General features: G+C 58.4%; 1 protein-coding gene across 1 annotated transcript; it reads left to right on the forward strand.

Annotated features, from left to right (window-relative positions):
- The first annotated feature begins 255 nt into the window (after positions 1–255).
- Positions 256–19,514, forward strand: IKBKE (inhibitor of nuclear factor kappa B kinase subunit epsilon). Its single transcript, XM_054176442.1, has 20 exons — positions 256–402; positions 1,430–1,570; positions 1,937–2,066; positions 2,864–3,045; positions 4,406–4,566; positions 6,049–6,159; positions 6,922–7,101; positions 7,405–7,607; positions 8,189–8,253; positions 8,336–8,427; positions 9,009–9,110; positions 10,562–10,637; positions 10,714–10,826; positions 12,323–12,399; positions 12,824–12,863; positions 14,511–14,612; positions 16,430–16,526; positions 17,748–17,842; positions 18,089–18,160; positions 19,481–19,514. Exons 1-20 carry the CDS (start codon positions 316–318, stop codon positions 19,512–19,514), a joined length of 2,160 nt encoding a protein of 719 aa, XP_054032417.1. The 5' UTR covers positions 256–315.
- The last annotated feature ends 4,993 nt before the right edge of the window (positions 19,515–24,507 follow it).

Genomic DNA, 24,507 nt, shown 5'->3' on the forward strand with positions numbered 1-24,507 from the left:
CCCTTTCCTTCCCCGCTCCGCACCTGGCAGCGCTTCGCTGCCAGCCCCGACGGGTGCCGGCGCTGGGGGTGGGTTTCTTTGGCAGCTCGGTTCATGAGCAGCCCTCGGAGCTGGCGCTGCTCGCCGGGAGCCGCTGAGGGAAGAGGCTGGAGGCTGCTTGGCCGAGGGACACCTCCTGCCGCTTGGCCTCTGCCCCCTGGGCATTGCCCGCTGGGGGACGGCTCCAGGCTGGGGTGCTGTGGCTGGGCCGGAGGGGAGCAGTGACCCCCCGGGGGTGAGCCATCTCCTTCCCACCCTCCAGTGGTGCTTGTGGAGATGCAGAGCACCCCGAACTACCTCTGGAGCACCGAGGACCTCCTGGGGCAGGGCGCCACGGCTTCCGTCTACAAGGCTCGCAACAAGGTGAGCAAGGGGAGGGGTGCACCAACCCCCCCTAAACCCACCTCCCCCAACCCTCCTACCCCCCCGGAGCTTCCCCTCTGCTCAGCCTCCCCGGGAGGGGCTGTGCTGGGGTTTATTTTCGTTTTCATTTTCCCTTTGGCTCCTTCCCCTTGGGCACCAGGTGAGGGTGGAGGGTCAAGGGCAGCTTCCTGGGGTGCTCACAGCCAGGTCCTGCTCAGGGTGCATCGTGGGGGGGTGGGGAGTTCAGGAGCTGCTTTTTGGGGGAATGCCCAGAGGTTTTGAAAACCCCATCCTCGGCCCATTTGCATAGGACATGCAAACACTTGCCGGGGCTGGAACACAGGCTCTGCCTCACTGGGCTTTGAAGTTTCCTGAGCAGTCTGCCTGAGCAGGGCAGAGAGGCATCCAAACCAGCCCCCAAACCAGCCCCATCTCAGCTGCCTCAGCCACCAGTTGGTGATGAAGCTGAACGACCACCCTGCCCCTGCAGGGCCAGGGAGCAAAGGGATCACAGCACTTTGCTTCTGCAGGGGAAGAAACAAGGCTGAAATTGTGCTAGGGGAGGGTTAGGTTGGAGATGAGGAACAATGTCTTGAGTGCCAGAGTGGTCAGGCACTGGCACAGGCTGCCCAGGGTGGAGTCACCATCCCTGGAGGGGTTCACAATACATGCAGGCATGGCCCTTGGCCATGGTTTGGTGGCCATGGTGGTGCTGGGTTGATGGTTGGACTGGGTGAGCTTGGAGGCCTTTTCCAACCCAAACAACTCCATGGTGGTGCTGGGTTGGTGGTTGGACTGGGTGAGCTTGGAGGCCTTTTCCAACCCAAACAACTCCATGGTGGTGCTGGGTTGGTGGTTGGACTGGGTGATCTGGGAGGCCTTTTCCAACCCAAACAACTCCATGGCCACCTGGTCAGAAAACACTTTGCAGCATGAGAGGGATGGGGGAAGCAGCATTGGAGCTGCTGCTGGAGCTGCTTGGGGTGGGGATGGCCTCACTTCCCACTTCCATTTCCTCTCTTCCCAGAAATCTGGGGAGCTGGTTGCTGTGAAGGTCTTTAACAATGCCAGCTACCTGCGGCCCCAGGAGGTCCAGATGAGAGAGTTTGAGGTGCTGAGGAAGCTCAACCACAAAAACATTGTCAAACTGTTTGCTGTGGAGGAGACAGTAAGTGGGAGCTGGGCTGGGGAGCCTGCTGTGCCACCTGGGGCTGTGCCACCTGGGCCAGTGCCACAGGGCTGCTGCTTTGAGCTGTGGGAGGGGAGCAGTGCTCCTGGGCTGCTTTCTCCTTCACCTCCCCCTAGCCCTTCAGCACCGGGGGGCTGGGTTGGAGCATGGATGTGACCTGCTCTTGTCACCTGCCCAGGCATGTGGCACAGAGGGGATACCCTCCAGTGCCAGGCTGTCCAAGCTGGAGAAACCCAGGGACCCACCAACCAAAGGAAGGGGACCTGGTCCTGCTTAGGCAGGGGGAACAGACTATCAGGTGGGACACAGGGCTAGCTGAGCCCTCCTGGCTGCTGCTCCCCACAGGGCAGCAGCAAGCAGAAGGTGCTGGTGATGGAGTACTGCTCCAGTGGCAGCTTGCTGAGCGTGCTGGAAGACCCAGTGAATGCCTTTGGCCTGGCTGAGTCTGAGTTCCTCATCGTGCTGCAGTGTGTGGGTGAGTGTGGGGGTCCCACCCAGCACAGGAGGCTCTTTGGCAGCAGAAAGAGCACAAGACTTCAGCAGCCTGAAGCTGCAATGGGACAACTCCTCTGCTTCCTAACCCAAGCTCCCTAAGGCCCCCAGCCTCCTCTCCTCAGCATCATCATCTTCTCACTCCCCCATCTCCCCCTCCAGGCAGAAGGGACCTGCGGTGTCTTTTGTGCCTGTGCTGCCACCAGGAGCACAGCCCAGGGCTGAGGAGCTCTGGGCTGGGGAGCTCATGGCGCTGGTGGAGCCCTGCAGGCACCAGCCCTGGGCTGTGAGGGCTGCACAGAGCAGAGGCTGCCCCTCCCAGTGGGGTGGCTTTGTGAGCTCCACATTCAGGGGCAGCCTGAGGCTTTCTCCTTGCAGACCTGCTCCAGGAAGCAGGGGAGAGTGTGCTGCCCAGGGAGGTGGTGGTGGAGTCACCATCACTGGAAGAGCCTGGATGAGGCACAGTGCCATGGTGTAGTTGACTAGATGGTGCTGGGTGATAGGTTGGACTGGATGATCTCAAAGGTCTTTTCCAGCCTGGTTAATTGTGCACTGGGCATCCCCAAGCAGCTGTAGGAGCAGGCTGTGCCCCACCACGGAGCAGCACCAGGGCAGTCCCCTCCTGTCTGCTCTCTCAGCCTCTCCAGCCCCGCAGCCACCTTCACCCCCCGGCTCCTCCTTTCTCTGCTCCTTCTCCTCTTCCTGCATTTAAGCAAAGCCCTCTGGAGCCAAGTGCTGGAGCCCCAGGGGGGTGACCAGTGCCTCCCCCTGTGTGCCCAGTGGCAGGGATGAACCACCTGCGTGAGAAGGGCGTCGTGCACCGGGACATCAAGCCCGGCAACATCATGCGGCTGGTGGGGGACGACGGGCAGAGCATCTACAAGCTGACAGACTTTGGGGCTGCCAGAGAGCTGGAGGATGATGAGAAGTTTGTGTCTGTCTATGGCACAGAGGAGTATCTGGTGAGTGTGCTGTGCCCCCAGCCTGGTGGCCCCTGGGGACCCATCATGGGATGGGGGAAGGGAGGTGGCTGAGTCCAGCTCGGGTCACACAGGAGCACGCTGAGGGTGGGACTCGAAGGTCTCCAGAGAAGGAGACTCCACAACCTCTCTGGGCAGCTCCAGAGCTCCAGCACCCTCCCAGCAAAGAAATTTCTCCTCCTGTTCAGATGGAATCTCCTGGGTTCCTGTCTGTGCCCACTGCCCCTTGTCCTGGTGCTGGGCATCACTGAAAAGAGCCTGGCCCCAGCCTCTTGCCCCCCACCCTCCAGGTATTTATAGACACTAAGAAGATCTCTCAGGCTAAACAGCCCCAGGTCCCCATCAGCTCCCCATCCTTTCATCCAGCATCTGGGCAACTTGTAGGGATCCACAGGGACCTGGGGAGCCCAAGCTGAAAGGGGGCAGAGTTCTTTGACGAGGGAGGCTGAGCACTTCTGTTGGAGAGCTACAGGTGATGGATTTGGGTGGATCCAGCAGCAGGAGCAGCCAGCGACCTGCAGTGATAGGACAGGGGGCAAAGGTTTGAAATGAGAGCAGAGCAGATTGAGATTGGATGTGAGGAGCAAGTTCTGCCCCAGGAGGTTGCTGCAACACTGCAGCAGGTTGCCCAGGGAGGTGGTTGAGGCTCCAGCCCTGGAGATATTCAAGGTCAGGCTGGACAGGGCTCTGAGCAACCTGCTCTAGCAGAGGAGGGGGCCAAGAAGGCCAATGGCATCCTGGCCTGCATCAGGAACAGTGTGGCCAGCAGGAGCAGGGAGGTCATTGTGCCCTGTGCTCAGCACTGCTGAGGCCACACCTGGAGTCCTGTGTCTAGTTCTGGGCTCCTCAGGTTAGGAAAGAGGTTGAGATGCTGGAAGGTGTCCAGAGAAGGGCAACAAAGCTGGGGAGGGGTCTGGAGCACAGCCCTGGGAGGAGAGGCTGAGGGAGCTGGGGTTGCTTAGCCTGCAGAAGAGGAGACTCAGGGGAGACCACCTTGCTCTCTCCAACTCCCTGAAGGGAGGTTGTAGCCAGGTAGGGGTTGGTCTCTTCTCCCAGGCAAGCAGCACCAGAACAAGAGGACACAGTCTCAAGCTGTGCCAGGGGAGGTTTAGGCTGGAGGTGAGGAAGAAATTCTTCCCAGAGAGAGTTGTTAGCCCTTGGGATGTGCTGCCCAGGGAGGTGGTGGAGTCCCCATCCCTGGAGGTGTTTAGGAAGAGCCTGGCTGGGCTGCTTGGTGCCATGGTTGAGTTGATCAGGTGGTGCTGGGTGAGAGGTTGGACTTGGTGATCTCTGAGGTCTTTCCCAGCCTGGTCAGCTGTGTCCTGTGTGCTCCCCCCTGCAGCACCCAGACCTGTACGAGCGCGCAGTGCTGCGCCAGCCGCAGCAGAAGTCCTACGGCGTCACCGTGGACCTCTGGAGCATCGGCGTCACCTTCTACCACGCTGCCACCGGCAGCCTGCCCTTCCTGCCCTTCGGGGGACCCCGCAGGAACAAGGAGATCATGTAGGTGCCCTGCCCAGCTGGCACAGCTGGGGGCTGCTGCTGGGGCTGGGGGCTGCAGGACAGCCTGGTTGAGGCTCGGTGCGCTCCGGCAGCACCCGGCGGGCCCTGGGCACTGTGGTTTGCTGCTGGCTTAGGACCACAGAATCAGCCAGGTTGGAAAAGACCTCAGAGACCATCGAGTCCAAGCTGCCACCCAACACCTCCTGGCAACTAAACCATGGCTCCAAGTGCCACATCCAGTCCTCCTTTGAACACCCCCAGGAATGGGGACTCCACCACCTCCCTGGGCAGCACATCCCAGTGGCCAATTACTCTTTCTGTGGAGACAGAGTCGTAGAACAGCCTGGGAAGCCCTGGGCTGTGGCCCCTGGGGAGGAAGGATTTGTGCCCTGTTAACCATGCCTGCCCTCAAAAGCACTCTTGTGACTTTGTGGCTGAACAGCTGGGAAAGGAGGCAGTTGGGGGGCATGAAGAAGAGTGTGGCCAGAAGGTTGAGGGAGGTTCTGCTCCTGTGCCTCTTCTGCTCTGCCCTAGTGAGACCACATCTACACTCCTGGGTCCAGTTCTGGGCTGCCCAGTTCAAGAAGGTCAGGGAACTACTCAGGTTAGGCAAGATGTTGAGGTGCTGGAAGGTGTCCAGAGAAGGGCAACAAAGCTGGGGAGGGGTCTGGGGCACAGCCCTGGGAGGAGAGGCTGAGGGAGCTGGGGTTGCTTAGCCTGCAGAAGAGGAGGCTCAGGGGAGACCTCCTTGCTCTGTCCAACTCCCTGAAGGGAGGTTGGAGCCAGGTGGGGGTTGGTCTCTTCTCCCAGGCAAGCAGAGCACCAGAACAAGAGGACACAGTCTCAAGCTGTGCCAGGGGAGGTTTAGGCTGGAGGTGAGGAGAAAGTTCTTCCCAGCAAGAGAGATTGGCCCTTGGGATGTGCTGCCCAGGGAGGTGGTGTTGGGTGAGAGGTTGGACTTGATGCTCTCAAAGGTCTCTTCCAACCTGGTTAATTCTACCCTACTCTACCCTACTCTACCCTACTCTACCCTACTCTACCCTACTCTACTCTACTCTACCCTACTCTACTCTACTCTACTCTACTCTACTCTACTGGAGAGAGTCCCCAGATGCTGAGTGGCCTGGAGGATTTCTGTGAGGAGCAAAGGCTGAGAGCTCTGAGGCTGTTGAGCCTGGAGAGGAGCAGCCCCAGAGGGAAGCTGAGCAGTGCTCAGCAAGAGCTAAAGCTTGGGGAGCAAGAGGCTGGGGGCAGACTCTTGTCAGTGGTGCCCAGGGGCAGCACAGGGGGCACTGGGCACAAACTGGAACCCAGGAGGTTTCATTTGAACTTCTTTGGTGTAAGGGTGGCAGAGCCCTGGAGCAGGCTGCCCAGAGAGGTTGTGGAGTCTCCTTCTCTGGAGAGCTTCCAACCCCACCTGGGCAGCCTGCTGTGGGTGCCCTGCTCTGGCAGGGGGCTTGGACTGGCAATTCCTTTCCCCAGGTACAAGATTCTCACCAAGAAGCCTCCCGGGGCCATTGCAGGGGTGCAGCGGCAGGAGAATGGCAGCATCGAGTGGAGCTATGAGCTGCCCATCACCTGCAGGCTCTCCACGTGAGTGTCCCTTCACAGCACCACAGAATCACCAAGGCTGGAAGAGACCTCAGAGATCACCAAGTCCAACCTGGCACCACAGACCCCATGACTAAACCATGGCACCCAGTGCCACATCCAATCCCCTCTTGAGCACCTCCAGGGATGGGGACTCCACCACCTCCCTGGGCAGCACATCCCAATGGCTAACAACTCTCTCTGGGAAGAACTTTCTCCTCACCTCCAGCCTAAACTTCCCCTGGCACAGCTTGAGACTGTGTCCTCTTGTTCTGCTGCTGCTTGCCTGGGAGAAGAGACCAACCCTCTCCTGGCTCCAACCTCCCTTCAGGTAGTTGCAGAGAGCAAGGTGGTCTCCCCTGAGCCTCCTCTTCTGCAGGCTAAGCAACCCCAGCTCCCTCAGCCTCTCCTCCCAGGGCTGTGCTCCAGACCCCTCCCCAGCTTTGTTGCACTTCTCTGGACACCTTCAAGTCTCTCAATGTCCTTCTTAAACTGAGGGGCCCAGAACTGGACACAGAATCCTTGCTGGGCCTGGATGCCACTGCAGGTCTCCCATCCTAACCCCACAGCTGGAGAGGGAGATCCCAGCTCAGCTGGCTCAGGAGGCTCTCATCTGCAGACAGCACAGCTCTCAGGCCAGGAGAAGGCAGTGCAAGGCAGGGCAGTGGCTCCACCGGGGTGGGAGCTCAGCGGCACATCTCCCAAGCCCTGTCAGTCAGCTCAGGGTGATGCCAGGCTGTGCAAGCATCTCTTCTGTGTTGGCAGGGGGCTGAAGGAGCAGCTGATCCCCATCCTGGCTAACATCCTGGAGGCAGACCAGGAGAAGTGCTGGGGGTTCGACCAGTTCTTCGCGGGCACCAACGACATCCTGCACAGGATGGTGGTCAATGTCTTCTCCCTGCAGCAGGCTTCCTTCCACCACATCTACATCCACTCCTACAACACGTAAGGGGGCCAAGGCCACGACAAAAACGTGCTCAGGAGCCTCAGCCCCCTCCTTCCAGTAGGTGAAGGTGGGGGGAAGGGTTCAGCCAGCCAGGCTCAAAGCAGCCTGTGCTGGGAAAGGCACAAACTGGGAGCTGTCGGCAGCTGCTGTGGCACGTGGAGAAGCCCAGGGAGGTGTTCCAGGGGGTCCTGACGTCCTTGTGGGATGTTATCTCCGAGAGGAGGCTGTTGAAGTGATGGAAACCTGGCCCCCTTCGCCCCACTGCTCAGTCCCCATCCTTCTGCCTCGCTCCTCCCTTGCAGGACCGCCAAGTTTTTAGACGCCGTCTGCAAGCAAACGAAGGTAGTGCCGCACCTGCAGGAGTACTTTTTTGAAGGCCATCTCTATGAGCTGGATCCCAACCTGCAAGCTCACCACTTCTGCAAAACCACAGAGCACAACCCCCTGACCCTGCTGAGCACTGCTGAGCAGCCAGAGGATGTGGTAGGAGTGAGATACAGGGACCGTGAGTACCGGCTGGCTCTTGGAGGTGCTTCGGGGTGTGCAGGGAGGGGGCCCCAAGAGGGAGCTCATTGAACTGCTGTCCTCGGAGAGCCCAGGCTGCAGCGGGAGGGGATGAAGCTGGAGCAGCACCAGGGGGTTCCAAGGGCAGCTGTGCTGCTCCCCCTGGGCTCTGCAAGCAGTTTGTGCTTCCATCCACGCTTCCCAAGCGCAGAATGCCTCAGGTCGGGAGGGAGCCTCCAAGGTCACCTTGCCCAAGCCTCCTGCAGTGAGCAGGGACATCAACTACATCGAGTTGTTCAGGGCCCCACCAAGCTTGACCTTGAGATGCCTCCAGGGATGGGGCCTGAAGCACAGCCCCGGGCAGCCTGTTCCGGTGTCTCACCACCCACCCTGTGCACAGCTTCCTCCTGCTGTCCCTCCCGAACCTCCCCTGCTCCAGTTTCAAACCATTGCCCACCTCAGAGGGCTGCACTGAGCCTCCAGCAGGGTGCCTGGAACCCCGAGTAGCTGCAGGGTTTGCCGTGGTGGGTGTGGGACGCCCCTGGGGGCCCGGGGGGCTCACTCCCCTCTCTGCCTTTCCAGCGGCTCTCGAATTCCCGAAGTTCGTCCCCAAGGTGGACGTGGTGGCCGACTGCAGCGCCGCCAAGGTAGGTGGGGGGGTGTCCCCGAGGCCGGGGGAGCCCCCAGCTGGGGAGGTGCGGGGCGGTGGCAGTGCCCTTTGCCTTGCAGAGCATGGTGGGAGCCCTGCACCAGACGCTGCGCATCGCCCGGGCCCTGCGGCGCTGCCGGGAGCTGCTGGCCAGAGGTCTGCACTGGGTGATGTGAGTGAGCAGGCCACCGCGGCCGGGGGTGCTGTGGGGGTGAGCTGCCCCTTGCCAGCACGGCGAGGGCTGGGGGAGGGGGGTAGCTGTTAACCCAGCACCTTCCAGCCCCGCTGGGGCCGGCGGGATGCGGGCAGGCGGCGCCGGGAGGGAGCGCAGCGGAGGATGTGCTGCCGGTAGGTGGAAGCAGCTGTCCAGCAAACCTCCTCTCCCCTTCCCTCGCCGCTCTTGCAGCCAAGGAATCGCTCCCAGCGTCCAACCTGCGCCTCCCCTGGCGCGATTAGAGCCCGCTTCCTCTTGTCCTATCACTTGACCAACCCCCATCTCACTCCAGCCTCCTTTCAGGGAGCTGGAGAGAGCAATGAGGTCTCCTCCTCAGCTTCCTCTTCTGCAGAGCCTCAGGGCCATCAGCTGCTCCCCACAAGGCTTTACCTGCATCCATCCCCTCCATTTCCCCCCAGAGCAGCCAGAAGGGAGCCACCAGCACCCTCCTAACCCCCAAGCACACATGGTCAGCCCTGGGACAGAGGTTGGGCTGCTGAGGAGCAGAGGTTGGACAGGAAGTTTTTCTCTGTTGGCAGTGGGAACCTGAAAACAGAGTGTTCAAGGATCTTGGAGCAGAGGAGAGGAGCTCATTCGGTGCTCACCTGCCTGCAGCTCACTGAGGTGAAGACCTATGTGCTGTAAGTGTGGCTTTGAGCCATGGGGATGCAGCAGAATGGATGTGGGGCTCTCAAGTGTGCCTGGATAATCAGAAACAAGGCAAATGCCAGGGAAAAGCTGGCAGCTGGAGGGTAAGAGAGGCTCTCACTGCTTGTGGAGGCTGCAGGGAAGGAGCCACTGTGGCTCTTTCTCTGCTCCAGTTGTTCCTGGGCAGTCCCTGCTTTCACAGAAGCCCAGAGCTGGTCCTCACTCCTTGGCTCTTGGCTCCAGGGTTTTCAGAGTAAGTGTGAGGAGAGAGGGCTGCTGCTGCTGCCAGCTTGTGGGACAGGGAAGCAGAGCCACTGCTGCCAGCAGAGCTGAAACACAGTCAGGAGAGCAGCAGCTGCCAGGTCCTCTCTGGGCTCTGGCCACCATCACTGACCCCACTGCCTGCAGAGGACCTTGGGCAGTGCCAGGGAGGGTTGCCAAGAGCCCATTGTGCTGCTTTCCTCCTCCTGCCCCACACCATCCATGCTGAGGTGTCTCTTAACTCCGGCCAGGAGGCTCCACAAACAGAGAGTTCAGCAGCAGCTGAATTCTGGAGCAGCCTGGGCTGTCCTCAGCAGCTCCCATGCCCCCACTCCCCACCCAGCCTGCCCCCAGGAGCACTGAGCCCACTTCAGCTGCAGTCACCCAGGGCCGCTTTGCTTTTCTGTGGTGCTGCTGTAGTGGGAAATCCTTTGCTGCTGGCTTGCTGCTCTTCCACTCTTTCCAGTGGAGCCAATCTCTGCATTTCCATGCCCAAAGCCAGGGCCACATGGTTCCCACTGCCTCCAGCAGGATTAGCAGAGGGCTGTGGTGCCAGCAGCGCTCCTGCTGCAGCTGGATGCCGCTGGCTCATCCCTCCCCTCTCCACCGTGCTCTGGGGCAGCCTCTTTCTGCTGACTTCAGCAGCTCAGCCTCATGCTCTCGTGCCAGCTGCAGGCTGGCAGACAGCCTCTGAGCTGCTGTAAAGCCAATGGGTATGAAGCTAACAATTTGGGAGCAAATTAGAGGCAGCAGGGTGAGCTTTAGCCCCATCAGCACTTTGCCTCCTGGGGCTCACATCCAGCACCCTGAATGCAGGACCCTGGTGCCCCAGCAAAGCATCACCCAGCTGCCCCGGGGACTCTGCTGCCTCCCCCACCACAGGGTGGATTTTCTTTGCCTCTGGGCTGACCTCCTGCCTAAGGAATCTCCATTTCCTGACTTTCACAGATTGATAGAATGGGTTGGGTTGGAAGAGACCTCAAAGCTCAGCCAGTTCCAACCCCCTGCCACGGGCAGGGACACCTCCCACCCGCCCAGGTTGCTCAAGCCCACATCCAACCTGGCTTTGAACAGCCCCAGGGAGGGGGCATCCACAACCTTCCTGAGCAACCTGTTCCAGTGTCTCCCCAGCCTCACTGGCCAGATTTCCTTCCTAATCTCAGTCTCACTCTCCCCTCCTCAGGTACGAGGCTGCTCCTGCAGGCAGTGGGGTGCCGGCTCTGAAGGACTTGGCCATGGTGAAGACAAGGCTGCAGAGGGTGAGCCCTGGGGAGCAGCCACCCCCACAGGCAGCGTTTGCAGCAACCAGCCCCAACCTCTCCTCCTCCTCCACAGGTTGCTGAGGAGCTCTCTCAGTGCTCCCACAACATCTTTGACTCCCAAGGGGCGCTGGACAGCATCTTGTCTGAGCTGGGGAAGCACCGGCGACACGTGCACGAGGACAAGAGGTTTGTGGCACCAGATTTGCTGAGACCCTTGCCAGCCTGTGGAGCAGGCACCACTGTGTGCTCCTGAACAGCTCCTCCTTGCAAGCAGCTTTCCACAGCCCTGTGCACACCCCTGTGGTGTCTCTGTACTGGGGGTCAGGCTCCTCTCCCAAGGAACAAGTGATGGAGCAAGAGGAAATGGCCTCAGAGAACCATAGAATCAATAAGGTTGGAAAAGACCTCAGAGATCATCAAGTCCAAGCTGTCACCCAGCACCTCCTGGCAATGAAACCATGGCTCTAAGTGCCACATCCAATCCCCTTCAACACCTCCAGGGATGGGGACTCCACCACCTCCCTGGGCAGCACATCCCCATGGCCAATCTCTCTTTCTATGAAGAACTTTCTCCTCACCTCCAGCCTAAACCTCCCCTGGCACAGCTTGAGACTGTGTCCTCTTGTTCTGCTGCTGCTTGCCTGGGAGAAGAGACCAACCCTCTCCTGGCTCCAACCTCCCTTCAGGGAGTTGGAGAGAGCAAGAAGGTCTCCCCTGAGCCTCCTCTTCTCCAGGCTAAGCAACCCCAGCTCCCTCAGCCTCTCCTCCCAGGGCTGTGCCCCAGACCCCTCCCCAGCTTTGCTGCCCTTCTCTGGACACCTTCCAGCAGCTCAACCTCTTTCCTGACCTGAGGAGCCCAGAGCTGGCCACAGGACTCCAGGTGTGGCCTCAGCAGTGCTGAGCACAGGGCAGAATGCCTTCCCTGCTCAGGCTGCACCAGGGGAAGTTTAGGTTGGCCATGAGGAACAATCCCTTCCCCAAAAGGGTTGTCAAGCCCTGGCTCAGGGCAGAGGAGGAGTCCCCATCCCTGGAGGGGTTTCAAAGCCCTGGAGATGTGGTTCAGTGGGGACCAGGCAGTGCTGGGTTAAGGGTTGGTCTCCATGATCTTTAAGGTCTCTTCCAGCCAAAGGCATTCTGTGATTCTCCAGACAGAGAGCAGTCTGTCACAGCAGGTTCAGCTTTCAGCCCAAAGTGCTGAGGTCACCCCAACCTCATACCCCTTGCTCTGGGGGGCCTGGAACAAGAGGAAACAGCCAGAAGTTGTGCCAGGGGAGGTTTAGGTTGGGTATCAGGACAAATTTCTTTACAGCAAGAGTGGTCAGGTACTGGAGAGGGCTGTCCAGGGAGAAAACCCATGGGGGCATAGCACCACAGAAGTGTCAGGGTTGGAAGGGAGCTCAAGGATCAGCCAGTTCCCCCCTGCCATGGCCAGGGACACCTCACACCACAGCAGGTTGCTCACAGCCACCTCCAGCCTGGCTGCAAACACCTCCAGGGCTGAGGCTTCCACCCCCTCCCTGGGCAGCCTGTGCCAGGCTCTCACCACCCTCATGGGGAACAACTTCTTCCTGACATGGCACTTCAGGACATGGTTTGGTGGCCAAGTCGTGGCTGGGCTGGATGACCTGGGAGGTCTTTCCCAGCTGAAGCAACCCTGTGACTCCTCCTTGTCCCCCTTGCAGCATCCAGCAGATTGAGTGCTGCCTGGAGAAGGTGCAGCTGATCTACAAGCAGTTCAAGAAGGCCAGGAGCTGCCTGAGTAAGTGATGGGGAGAGTGTCCCCAGGGTCCCCTGGGCACAGTGATTTCAGTGCCACCACAGCAGTACCCCCTGGAGTAATCACAGCGGATATAAACTGCAGCACAGGAGGTTCCACCTTAACATGAGGAGGAACTTCTGCACTGGGAGGCTCACAGAGCCCTGGAGCAGGCTGCCCAGAGGGGTTGTGGAGTCTCCTGCTCTGGAGACTTTCAAGACCCACCTGGATGTGTCCCTGTGTGACCTGTGCTGGATTCTGTGCTCCTGCTCTGGCAGGGGAGTTGGACTCAATGGTCTCTGGGGGTCCTTTCCACCCCCTGACATCCTCTGAGCCTGTGGTCTGTGACCTCTGTGTGTTGTCCAGCTGCCCAGCTCTTGGGTGATGGACAGGAGGACGTCTGCTGACTGCTGTCTTTCCTCTCTAGGGTTGGGCTACAACGAGGAACAAATCCACAAGCTGGATAAGTAAGGCCCAACCCTCTCCCCTATTTTAGGACCTACCCCATGCTGGGGCCAGGGAGGGGTTTGGTGGTTTGGATGGAGTCCCAAAGGGATGTACAGTGTCCCTGGGTCATTAACCTTGATGGTTGGGCTCGAGGACCTTAGAGGCCTCTTCCAACCATTCTGAGTCTGTGGCTGATGCTGACTGAGCACCCCTGGAAGTGGCTTCTGTGGTGCCAGGACCTTTCACAGCAGAGTTTCCCAGCTGCAAGCTGTTGCAGATGAAGGTGCTGAGAAAAACCTCTGCAGAGGTGGGGAGAGGTCCTCTGTGATGGGCAGTGGGGATCAGAACATTGGGGCCCTCAGGACAGGAAGGATGCTGAGGGGCTGGAGCAGGTCCAGAGGAGGGCAACCAAGCTGGGGAAGGGTCTGGGGAACAGGGCTGGGGAGGAGCAGCTGAGGGAGCTGGGGAGTGTTGAGGCTGGAGAAAAGGAGGCTGAGGAGAGACCTCATTGCTCTCTCTGGAGCTCCCTGAAAGGAGAATGGAATGGAATGGGATGGGATGGAATGGAATGGAATGGAATGGAATGGAATGGAATGGAATGGAATGGAATGGAATGGACCAGACCAGGCTGGAAAAGACCTTTGAGATCATCCAGTCCAACCTATCACCCAGCACCATCTGATCAACTAAACCATGGCACCAAGGGTCTCAGCCAGGCTCTTCCTAAACACCTCCAGGGCTGGGGACTCCACCACCTCCCTGGGCAGCACATCCCTAGGGCCAATCTCCCTTTCTGGGAAGAATTTCTTCCTAACATCCAGCCTAAAAGGTTGGAGGAGGTTGGAGCCAGGTGGGGCTTGGTCTCTTCTCCCTAGTATCAGGTGATAGGAGGAGAGGCAATGGCCTGAAACTGCACCAGGGGAGGGTTAGGTTGGGGATTAGGAACAATTCCTTTGCTGCAGGAGCGGTCAGGGCTTGGCACAGGCTGCCCAGGGAGGTGATGGAGTCCCCAGCCCTGGAGGGGTTCAAGAAACCTGTGGCCATGGCACTTGGGGCCAGGGTTTGGTGGCCATGGTGGGGCTGGGTTGCTGGTTGGATTGGATGATCTTAGAGGCCTTTTCCACCTGAAGCAATTCCATGGCTCCATCTCAGGCTGTCCCTCACACAGTACTTAATTTGGGGCCATTTATTGAGCCAGGAAGCATCCTGCTCTCAAATCTGCTGAGCTTGAGTGGGAGCCAAGTGTCTGATGGCTTTCTGTACCTTTAAAAACCTTCCCTTTCACTCTCCCCTGGAGCCTGGGGGGGAGGTTTAACACAGGCCCAAACCCCTAAGACACAGACCTTGATACATCCCAGGGATGGTGAAACTTAACAGGCAGCTCTTTAGTCTTAATTAATCTTCAGCCTAACCTTGGACATTTGCCTTAAGCTCCAGGGGAAAAGGCCCTGGGGTGGGGATCACAGCTCAGGCAGCCCCCAGCCCTCCCTCTTGTCTTGACCACAGCTAGGTTTTGGTTTTTTAACACTGGTACTCAATTAATTATTAACCCTTCAGTTCCTCTTTCTCCACTTGGACCCAGCTTTATGCCTCCTGCCATGTGAACTCTCATGCTCACACGTTCAAGGCCAATCCTAACCTTGTTCCCTCTTCTTGTCTGGTTTTAGGCTGAATTTAGGGCACCTGGCCAGGAAGGTGCTGTTGATTTTCCAGGATGATTGTGTCCAGCAGTACCAGGAGGCTCTGGCTCTCCATGGCAGCAGGATGAGGTACCAGCCCCCTGCCCCTCCTTTTGGCTTGTGGAGCCTGGCAGGGGTGGGAGAGGAGACTTTTCCAGAGGGGTTCAGGTCACCCTCTGCTCTCCACTGGGTGTTGGGATGTGGAGGGTGATGGAGCTGTTGGTGAGTGCTGCTGAGGGGCTCCTGTAAGGGCCCTTAAAGCAGCAGCTCTGTGTGATGCTGGGGGAGCCAAGTGCCCTCTTTCTTCCAGGGCCCCAGGGTGGAGGTGCCACACTGTGTGCACATATATTAAAAGGCAAAAAAGGAAGGTTTGGTTTGGCTTTAAACATCCCAAAGGAAAGAACCATTAAGGTGAACAGTTCCACCTCCCAGTCCCCAGGAAAACAGCCACCCACAGAGCCTGGCTGCCAGGAGGAAGAGGCTCAAAACAAGGCAATTAAAACTGAGGCAGCAAGAAATTCAGAGTGCCCACTTGTGACTCATGAGGGCCTTGTCCCTAGGGACACAAAAACAGGTACAAAAATACTCCAGGGGAAGGAAAAAACCCACCAGCAGCACACAAAGAGGCTTCTTGGGGGTGGTTTTGCTTCCCTGTGAGCAAAGGTGGAAGCTCTGCTTGGGTGCAGCTGGGGCTCCTGCTCTGCACCAGGGAGGAATCTCACCCTGAGACAAGGTCCCCACTGAAGCCAAGGGGAGAGTTCACTGGGTGAGGGATGGGCTGAGGCAGGAGGGGGCTGTGGGCACCAGCTGCTGTGCCCAGAGTGAAACCTGCCCAGGGCAGAGGGCTTGCAGCCTGGAAACCTCTGGCTGCACACAGGGAGGCTGGAAAGGGGACAGGGCACAGAGAAGGCAGGGACAAGGTAGGACAGGGCAGAGGCAAGGCAGGGGCAAGGTAGGACAGGGCAAGAAGAAGGCTGGGGCAAGGTGGGACAGGGCAAGCACAAGGCAGGGGCAAGGTAGGACAGGGATGAGGTGGGACAGGGCAAAGAGAAGGCAGGAACAAGGTAGGACAGACAAGGTAGGACAGGGCAGGGAAGGCAGGGGCAAGGTAGGACAGGGCAAAGAGAAGGCAGGAGAAAAGGGCAGGTCAGACACTGATCACTGCTCCTGGCACATTCCTGAGCACCTGAGGCAAACCTTTCTAGCTGAAAAATCTCCCCTCCTGTACTGAATCCCCTGCAGCTCCAAAGCTGGGGTTCATTCTAAGGCCTTCTAGAAAATCCTTCTCCTCTTGCCCACGCTGGCAGCCCAGCTCAGAGCCCTCTAAGATGCCACCTGATTGGGGTTTTGGAGTCCTTAGAGATCCTGGTCCAGCTCAGAGCCCTCCAAGATGCCATCTGATTGGGGTTTTGGAGTCTTTAGAGATCCTGGCCCAGCTCAGAGCCCTCCTAGGTGCCACCTGATTGGGGGTTTGGAATCATTAGAGATCCTGGCCCAGCTCAGAGCCCTCCTAGGTGCCACCTGATTGGGATTTTGGAGTCCTTGGAGATCCTGGCCACAGGGACATGGTCAAGGGGGGACTCTTCTTCTCTTCCAGCATGAGAGTGTGCAGAAAGCAATGCAAAGCCCAGGAGGCTTTTTGAGCAGATGCTGAGCCCTCCAGCCTGGAGTGCACCCAGGGGTGGGTTTGAGCTGCCCCTCATCTAACCACCACTTTCCCCAAGTGATTTGCTCTCAGTGCTGTTTGGACAACCTGTGGTGGCTGTGGGCAGAGCTGCAGCTGGGATCTGCTTTCCCTTTCCACTTGGGTGCAGGAAGGGTTGCAGAGAGCAGCACACAAATCACCACCCCCACCATGTGCTGGCCACTGACTGGGAATCTTGGGGCTGTTTCTTTGTCCCCTCTAGGAAGGTTTGTGAGATAAAGAAGCACCTGAAGAGGCTCAGCAACCGCATCAGTGCCTGCAGTGTGGAGACCATGGAGTGCCAGGAGTGCCTGCAGAGCGTAGGTGCCACCAGGGCTCCTGCCTGGGGGTGCTGCTGCTCCCCTCTCCCAGCTTCCAGACACTGGAAATCTCCCCTCTCCCAGCCCCCCCAGTGGGCAGTGGTGCCTGTGTGAAGCAGGGGAACAGCAGAGACTTTTTCAGCCGTTGTTTAGGGCCCCAGGAAGGGTGGGAGGGCTGGGAGCTCTCTGCTGGGAGCACAGGCTGAGGGTTGGGGTTGTTCAGCCTGGAGAAGAGAAGGCTCCAGGGAGACCTTCTGGTGGCCTTGCAGTGCTCCAAGTGGCTGATCAGAAAGCTGGGGACAGACTTCTGAGCAGAGCCTGTTGATGGGGATGATGGTTTGGACTAAAAGAGGGAGATTCCCCTGCACCAGGGCAGGTTTAGGCTGGATGATAGGAAGAAATTCTTCAGAGAGAGAGAGATTGGCCATGGGGATGTGCTGCCCAGGGAGGTGGTGGAGTCCCCATCCCTGGAGGTGTTTAGGAGGAGACTGGATGGGCTGCTTGGTGCCATGGTGTTGGGTGATAGGTTGGACTTGATGATCTCAAAGGTCTCTTCCAACCTGGTCCCTTCCTCTTCCCTTCCTCTTCCCTTCCTCTTCCCTTCCTCTTCCCTTCCTCTTCCCTTCCTCTTCCCTTCCTCTTCCCTTCCTCTTCCCTTCCTCTTCCCTTCCTCTTCCCTTCCTCTTCCCTTCCTCTTCCCTTCCTCTTCCCTTCCTCTTCCCTTCCTCTTCCCTTCCTCTTCCCTTCCTCTTCCCTTCCTCTTCCCTTCCTCTTCCCTTCCTCTTCCCTTCCTCTTCCCTTCCTCTTCCCTTCCTCCTGGAGATAAGAAATGTTTTTACAGTGAGGGTGCTGAGGGCCTGCCCCAGGCTGCCCAGAGGGCTGGGAGCTGCCCCATCCCTGGCAGCACTGCAGGTCAGGTTGTTGGGGGCTCTGAGCAGCCTGCTCTAAGTGTCCCTGCTGACTGCAGAGGAGTTGGACTGGATGAGCTTTGAAGGTCCTTTGCCACCCAAACCCAGTCTGGGATGCCACAAAGAGCCTCCTGCTGTGGGTGATGCCATTGCAGGTCTTGCTCTGCCTCTCTGCAGGGGTGGGTAGAGTCCTGGCAGTGGCACCCCTGGTCCTGAGGGCTGCCTGGCACAGGGGGGATCTGGACCCAGTAAACAACCCCTGCAAAGAGCCCCCTGACTGCTGGGGGCTGCTAAGGCTTCTCCATCTCTGCAGGCTCTGGACAGGTTTCTCCAGACAGAGAAGCAGAGTTTGGCCTTGGTTCCTCCTGCCCCTTCCCCCCTCCAGCCACACCAGGAGATGGTTCTTAGGTGAGTCTTTTGGAAGAGGGTTTTGTGCCCTCCCCAGGGAGAAGTGGGACCCCCACACACCCCCACACACTGCTCACCCTCTGCATGAGCAACAGGGTTGGGGGGAAGGATCTGGTGAGGCTGTGACTGATCCTCCTTTGGTGACCTGTGGGGTGGCCTGGCCAGCTGAGCCCTTCTGCAGGAGGTCCCTCCAAGGGGAGGGAGGTGAGCAGCACAGGGGTAAAGGAGCTGCTTGTGTCTTGGCAGGATGCAGGAGCTGCTGGAGCAGATGAGGTCAGTGAGCTGTGAGCTCCAGCTGAACAACAGCATCATCGAGAGGTGAGTAGCAGCACCCAGGGCCAGTGCCCCAGGCAGGGATCCCTGCTGCTGGGAGGGGGTGGTGGCTCTGGGGGGGGCTCCCTGGGAGCACAGCTCCAGCATGGGGAGCTGTGCCTGCTGCCCAGCACAACCACAGCTACCCATGAGGGCTTAACAGCACCAGGTTTACATCGTGGGCTGGCAGCAGAAGAGAGTTTCTCTCTCTTGGAAGCTGAAGCATGGTCTGCTGCAAAGGCTGAGTGATGTCCACAGCCTCTCTGCAGCCTTTGTCCTGGGCTGCTCAGCTGCTGGCTGCCAGGGAGCAGAGGATGCTTTCCATTTCTGGAGGAAGCTCTGTGCAAAATCCAGCACCTTGCTGCTGCTGCTGCTGGCAAACTCCCCCTGGGTTTCTCCCTCTGCAGCTTTGGTTTGAGGATCTTGGGTGCAAATCAGCCCCTGGAATCTGGGCATCAAAAGCTCCAGGAGTTTCAGGTCAGGTTTGCAAAGTGAACTGGAAATCAGGGACTCCCCAGCTGTGGTAGGAGCACCCGTGGGGTTGCAGCATGTCCCCTGGGAATGAGGGGGAAAGAAAGGTCTGGGGTGGCTTGATAGGAAGAGTTTGTCCCATGAGACACAGGAATGAGCTGAAAGTCTGGTGAGGAGCAGCTGAGGGAGCTGGGGGTGTTCAGTCTGGAGAAGAGGAGGCTGAGGGGAGACCTCATTGCTCTCTGCAGCTCCCTGAAAGGAGGCTGGAGTGAGGTGGGGGTTGGTCTCTTCTCCCTGGTATCCAGGTGAGGAAACAGCCTGAAACTGTGCCAGGGGAGGCTTGGGTTGGAAATTGGGAAGAATTTCCTGACTGCAGGAGTGGTCAGGGACTGGCAGAGGCTGCCCAGGGGGGTGGTGGAGTCCCCATCCCTGGAGGGGTTCAAGAAACGTGTGGCCATGGCACCTGGGGACAGGGTTTGGTGGCCATGGTGGGGCTGGGTTGATGTTGGACTGGATGATCCTAGAGCTCTTTTCCAACTTCAGTGATTCAGTAGATTCAGATTGGATGTCAGGAAGAAGTTGTTCCCCAGGAGGGTGGTGAGAGCCTGGCACAGGCTGCCCAGGGAGGTGGTGGAAGCCTCAGCCCTGGAGGTGTTTGCAGCCAGGCTGGAGGTGGCTGTGAGCAACCTGCTGTGGTGTGAGGTGTCCCTGCCCATGGCAGGGGGGTTGGAACTGGCTGAGCCTTGAGGTCCCTTCCAACCCTGACAGCTCTGTGATTAGTGCCCAGCCCAAACTGCAGCCTGGCACTGCAGGAGCCCAGCCAGTCCCTAAAGCCTTTGCTTTTGGTTCCTGCAGGTTGAGTGGAGCTGCCCCAACTCCTGGGGTTTGAGAGAGGAGGTGAATTCGCAGCTGCTGAAGCCACAACTGCTCTGCACAGCGCAGAACACTCACAGCACTTTGGACCCAGAGGGCTGGAGGCACTGGCTGGCCACCTTTGAGGGGCAGTCTGTGTCCTACCTCCCTGCTGCAGCACTTTTGCACAGTTGATCAGCATTAGCTTCCAGTGGCTTGGCAAGCCTTGAGCCTTGGACACTCTGACCTCAGGACTGGGGGTGTTCTTGAGGGGGTTTTTACCTTTTAAGATGTGCTTGAAGGACTCTTTGTCTTTCCCAGCTTCTCTGTATCACCATCCCAGGTGATGGAGAGGAAGAGGCTAGAGACATAAATCATACCTCTCATTTGTTTAGGGCTTGCTTCCACTGCTAATGTCCTTCTGACCCTAGAGGCTTCGTGGAGCAGGACAGGAGCCCAGGGCAGGGAGGTTGTGAGGGATTGCTTCCACTTCTAATGTCCTTCTGATCCTGGAGGCTTCATGGAGCAGGACAGGAGCCCAGGGCAGGGAGGTTGTGAGGGATTGCTTCCACTTCTAATGTCCTTCTGATCCTGGAGGCTTCATGGAGCAGGACAGGAGCCCAGGGCAGGGAGGTTGTGAGGGATTGCTTCCACTTCTAATGTCCTTCTGATCCTGGAGGCTTCATGGAGCAGAACAGGAGTCTAAGGCAGGGAGGTTGTGAGGGATTGCTTCCACTTCTAATATCCTTCTGATCCTGGAAGCTTCATGGAGCAGGACAGGAGCCCAGGGCAGGGAGGTTGTGAGGGATTGCTTCCACTTCTAATGTCCTTCTGATCCTGGAGGCTTCATGGAGCAGGACTGGAGCCCAGGGCAGGGAGGTTGTGAGGGATTGCTTCCACTTCTAATGTCCTTCTGATCCTTGAAGCTTCATGGAGCAGAACAGGAGCCTAGGGCAGGGAGGTTGTGAGGGATTGCTTCCACTTCTAATGTCCTTCTGATCCTGGAGGCTTCATGGAGCAGGACAGGAGCCCAGGGCAGGGAGGTTGTGAGGGATTGCTTCCACTTCTAATATCCTTCTGATCCTGGAGGCTTCATGGAGCAGGACAGGAGCCCAGGGCAGGAGGGTGGTTGGACCTAGTTAGAAGGACAACAAAGTTGGTGAGGGGTCTGGAGAACAGGTCTGGTGAGGAGCAGCTGAGGGACCTGGGGATGTTCAGTGTGGAGAAAAGGAGGCTGAGAGGAGACCTTCTGGCTCTCCACAACTCCCTGAAAGGAGGTTGCAGTGAGGTGGGGGTTTGTGCATCTGGAAGGAGAGGTTGAGCCACCATCTGGGCAAGCAAACACCTCTGACTCAACAGCAGCAGGGATGCTCAGCTTGCCTGCCCAGACCTGTCCCTCAGTAGAAAATTAAACACCCAACTCTGCCCTTCACCTTTCCCCCAGTTCCCTTTCCAGCTTCCTTGACACCCATCAGCTAAACCAAAAGCCTCCAGCCAAGTCTGGGCCTGCTGTGGCTGTTCTGGTTGCCCAGAGGTTGTCCCCAGCCCCCAGGAAGCCTTGGGCTCACCTTCTCTGACAGTGCCCAGAGGCAGAGCTGCTGCAGGGACAGGGCAAGGGGCTTCCAGCCATGGCTGCTGCCGGGATTGACCATGCAGGAAACATTCCCAACCTCAGCTGGGAGCCTCGTGGGGAGATAGAGCAAAGCAGGAGCTGAAGGTCTTCCTGCAGCACCGCCCTGAGCCTCAGCCAGGGAGACAAATGAGCAAGGAGCAGCAGCCCCAGGTCTGTGCCCAGCTCTGCTTCCTTGTAAGAACAAGCCAGGTGCACCCAGGAGCTCCCTCCCAGCCCAGGACAGCTTCCTGCCTGGAATTTGGCAGCGATTTCCCATTCATTTTAACTGCCAAACCCAACATCCTGGCTGTCAAACCCAGCTCCTTCCTGGAGGAGAGGTGGAACTAAGCCATCACTTCAGAGCTCTTCTCCTGCAGATGATTTGTTAGGATCCTCCTGGTTTGATACAGGAACATTCTTCTCAAGCCAGCCCAAATTCCCTCACAGCCCCTGCAGGAAGAGGGCAGGGAGCCTGGGCAGAGCCTGCTGCAGCTTCCTTGGGTGCAGTGGAGCTGAGCTGAATTTGCAGCAGCTGAGGGTTTGACCTGGCACTTGTTTGGCTGCAGAAGAAAGGGATTTGTTCCCTGGCACAGAGGAAAGAGAGGAGGTTTGGCTAATGGTTCTCGTCATGCTTCGACTGCCACAACGCAGCAGCTGCAAAGGGGACTCCTGCAATCCAAATCAAGCAGGAATTTTCCTGCCAATGCTAATGAGGGTTGATTTCCACCCCCCCACCCCCCTAAATATTTTAACCCTTGGCCCAAAAGAGCTTCCTGTGCTGCCAGACTGCAGAGACAGTTGAGGAGGAGAAGAGCTTTGCCCCTTCTCGGGTGCAGGTGTGAGCCAAAGCTGCCTGCAGCGATGGCAGAGACTTCACTTGCTGAGCTTCCCAGGTCAGGAAGGACAGGGAAGGGTCCAGCAGAGGCTATGAAGGTGCTGAGGGGCCTGGAGGATCTCTGTGAGGAGCGAAGGCTGAGAGCTCTGGGGCTGTTGAGCCTGGAGAAGAGCAGCCCCAGAGGGGAGCTGAGCAGTGCTCAGCAAGAGACAAAGGGTGAGGGGCAAGAGGCTGGGGCTGGGCTCTTGTCAGTGGTGCCCAGGGACAGGGCAAGGGGCAAGTGGGCACAAAGTGGGACCCGGGAGTGAATCTGCTGCTGTTCTGAGGCTGGAGCAGAGAGCACATGAAAGTGAATCAGGATCTGGAGTGAGGAAGAGAAAAACCTTCCAAAAAATTCATCTTGCTGCTGAGCACAAAACAAACCTGGAACTGTCCAGGCTGCATTGCTGCCCTGTTGGGTTGAAGCTTGAATTAGTGACAGCTTCTGGCACTGCTCTTTTGTAAGCCAGAGTCACTCTTTTAATCCATGCCTCAAATTAAAAGCCTTGAACAGGATTTAGATATCCTTGGCTCATCCTGTCCTCAGGAACTCAAGAGAGACATCAAATTCGGCTTCCTGCGAGCCCAGCAGCCAGGATTCACACAGCCTTGTGCCCTTCACTCAGCTCTTCCCCCACTGAACAGGCACAGTGTGGCCAGCAGGAGCAGGGAGGTCATTCTGCCCTGTGCTCAGCACTGCTCAGGCCACACCTGGAGTCCTGTGTCCAGTTCTGGGCTCCTCAGGTCAGGAAAGAGGTTGAGATGCTGGAAGGTGTCCAGAGAAGGGCAACAAAGCTGGGGAGGGGTCTGGGGCACAGCCCTGGGAGGAGAGGCTGAGGGAGCTGGGGTTGCTTAGCCTGCAGAAGAGGAGGCTCAGGGGAGACCACCTTGCTCTCCGCAACTCCCTGAAGGGAGGTTGTAGCCAGGAGGGGGTTGGTCTCTTCTCCCAGGCAAGCAGCAGCAGAACAAGAGGACACAGTCTCAAGCTGTGCCAGGGGAAGTTTAGGCTGGAGGTGAGGAGAAAGTTCTTCCCAGAGAGAGTTGTTAGCCACTGGGATGTGCTGCCCAGGGGGGTGGTGGAGTCCCCATCCCTGGAGGTGTTTAAGAGGGGATTGGATGTGGCCCTTGGTGCCATGGTTTGGTTGTCAGGAGGTGTTGGGTGACAGCTTGGACTTGATGATCTCTGAGGTCTTTTCCAGCCTTGTTGATTCTGTGATTCTAATCACAGACATTTCAGGGGCAATTCTGTCCCAGTTAAGGATTTCAACCCAGTGTGACCCAGGGCAGTAGAGAAGGGATGGTCTGGGTTGGTGGTTGGCCTACAGCCTGGGCAAGCTCTTGTCACAGAATTGTTTTGGTTGGAAGAGACTTCTAAGATCACAGGTTCCAGCTGTCAACCCAACCCCACCGTGGCCACCACACCATGGCCCCAAGTGCCATGGCCACAGGTTTCTTGAGCTCCTCCAGGGCTGGGGACTCCACCACCTCCCTGGGCAGCCTGTGCCAAGCCCTGACCCCTCCTGCAGTCAGAACATTTTTATCTCCCACCTAACCCTCCCCTGGCACAGTTCCAGGCCATTTCCTCTCCTTTTGTCACCTGATGCTAGAAAGAAGAGACTGCTCCTCAGGTTGTGCAGGGCTTGGGGTGACCATGTCACCCTCTCTGTGTGCTGGGCTCCACCCGGACCCAGGGAAAAGGGCTGTGGCTCGTTTTGTGCCTCTTGCAGGCACTGAGGAAGGTGTTTGGGGGATGGGAGACCTTGGCATGCTGTGATAGCCAGACCCTGTTCAGTGCAGGACAGAGTCGCTGAAAAACCAGGCCCAGGACCGTGCAGCACCTTAGACAGCTGCCCCCAAAGCCTCCTCGGCCCAGGGCAGAGCTTTGCAGCCAAACGTGGATGTCCTCAAGAGCTGGAGCCTGCTGGGAGCCTCATCCGAAGGTGGCCATCAGGCTTTTTCCCTTTCACTTTCCCCACAACCACAGGAGCCTCAGCTGGGAGAGAGGAATTCCTCCTCTCACCACCCTCCTCCTCCCTCCTCATTCCTGCTGCCACTGCAGTGGGGCAATGTCACTCGTTCCAGCTGTCCCCACACGATGGGGCACCTCCCGTGAGGACGAAGCTCACCCTGGGGTAGGATGCGGCACAGCTCAAGCAGCAGATGCTGGAGGGAGCCCCTGGCTCCAGTTTGTGCTGTGGGATCCAGTCCTGAAGGGGACTGTCCGTGCTCCCCCCGGCAGCCAAACCCCCGTGGGCAGAGTGTCCCGTGGGGGGGAAGCGGGGAGCTCAGTGGGATTCCCCCGGGGGAGGGGGAATTTCGGGCAGGGAAATCCCACCGCTAGAAAAGTTTCCACGAAGAACCTCACGGGGAGTCCAACCAGGATGGGTCCCGCAGGAAGGGGACCCGAGGGTCGGTCCTCGGTGGGAAGAGGAGGGTCTCCACGGGAGGGGTCCCTAGCGAAGCCGGCCCCGGTCCCCACCCCCCACGCCGTGTCTCCTCCCCCCCCGCTCCCCGGGGCCGGTCCTAGGCGCCTGCGCTGCCCCA

Source organism: Dryobates pubescens, chromosome 35 (genome assembly GCF_014839835.1).
Source record: "Dryobates pubescens isolate bDryPub1 chromosome 35, bDryPub1.pri, whole genome shotgun sequence".
Taxonomy (NCBI): Eukaryota; Metazoa; Chordata; class Aves; order Piciformes; family Picidae; genus Dryobates; species Dryobates pubescens.

Bases quoted from the DNA above. Each gene is read 5' to 3' on its own strand.
- IKBKE (XM_054176442.1), top strand. From the start codon at position 316: ATGCAGAGCACCCCGAACTACCTCTGGAGCACCGAGGACCTCCTGGGG. The intron at 7,608-8,188 runs GTGAGTACCGGC...CTGCCTTTCCAG, and splicing joins AGGAGTGAGATACAGGGACC to CGGCTCTCGAATTCCCGAAG. The intron at 16,527-17,747 runs GTAGGTGCCACC...CCATCTCTGCAG, and splicing joins GCCAGGAGTGCCTGCAGAGC to GCTCTGGACAGGTTTCTCCA.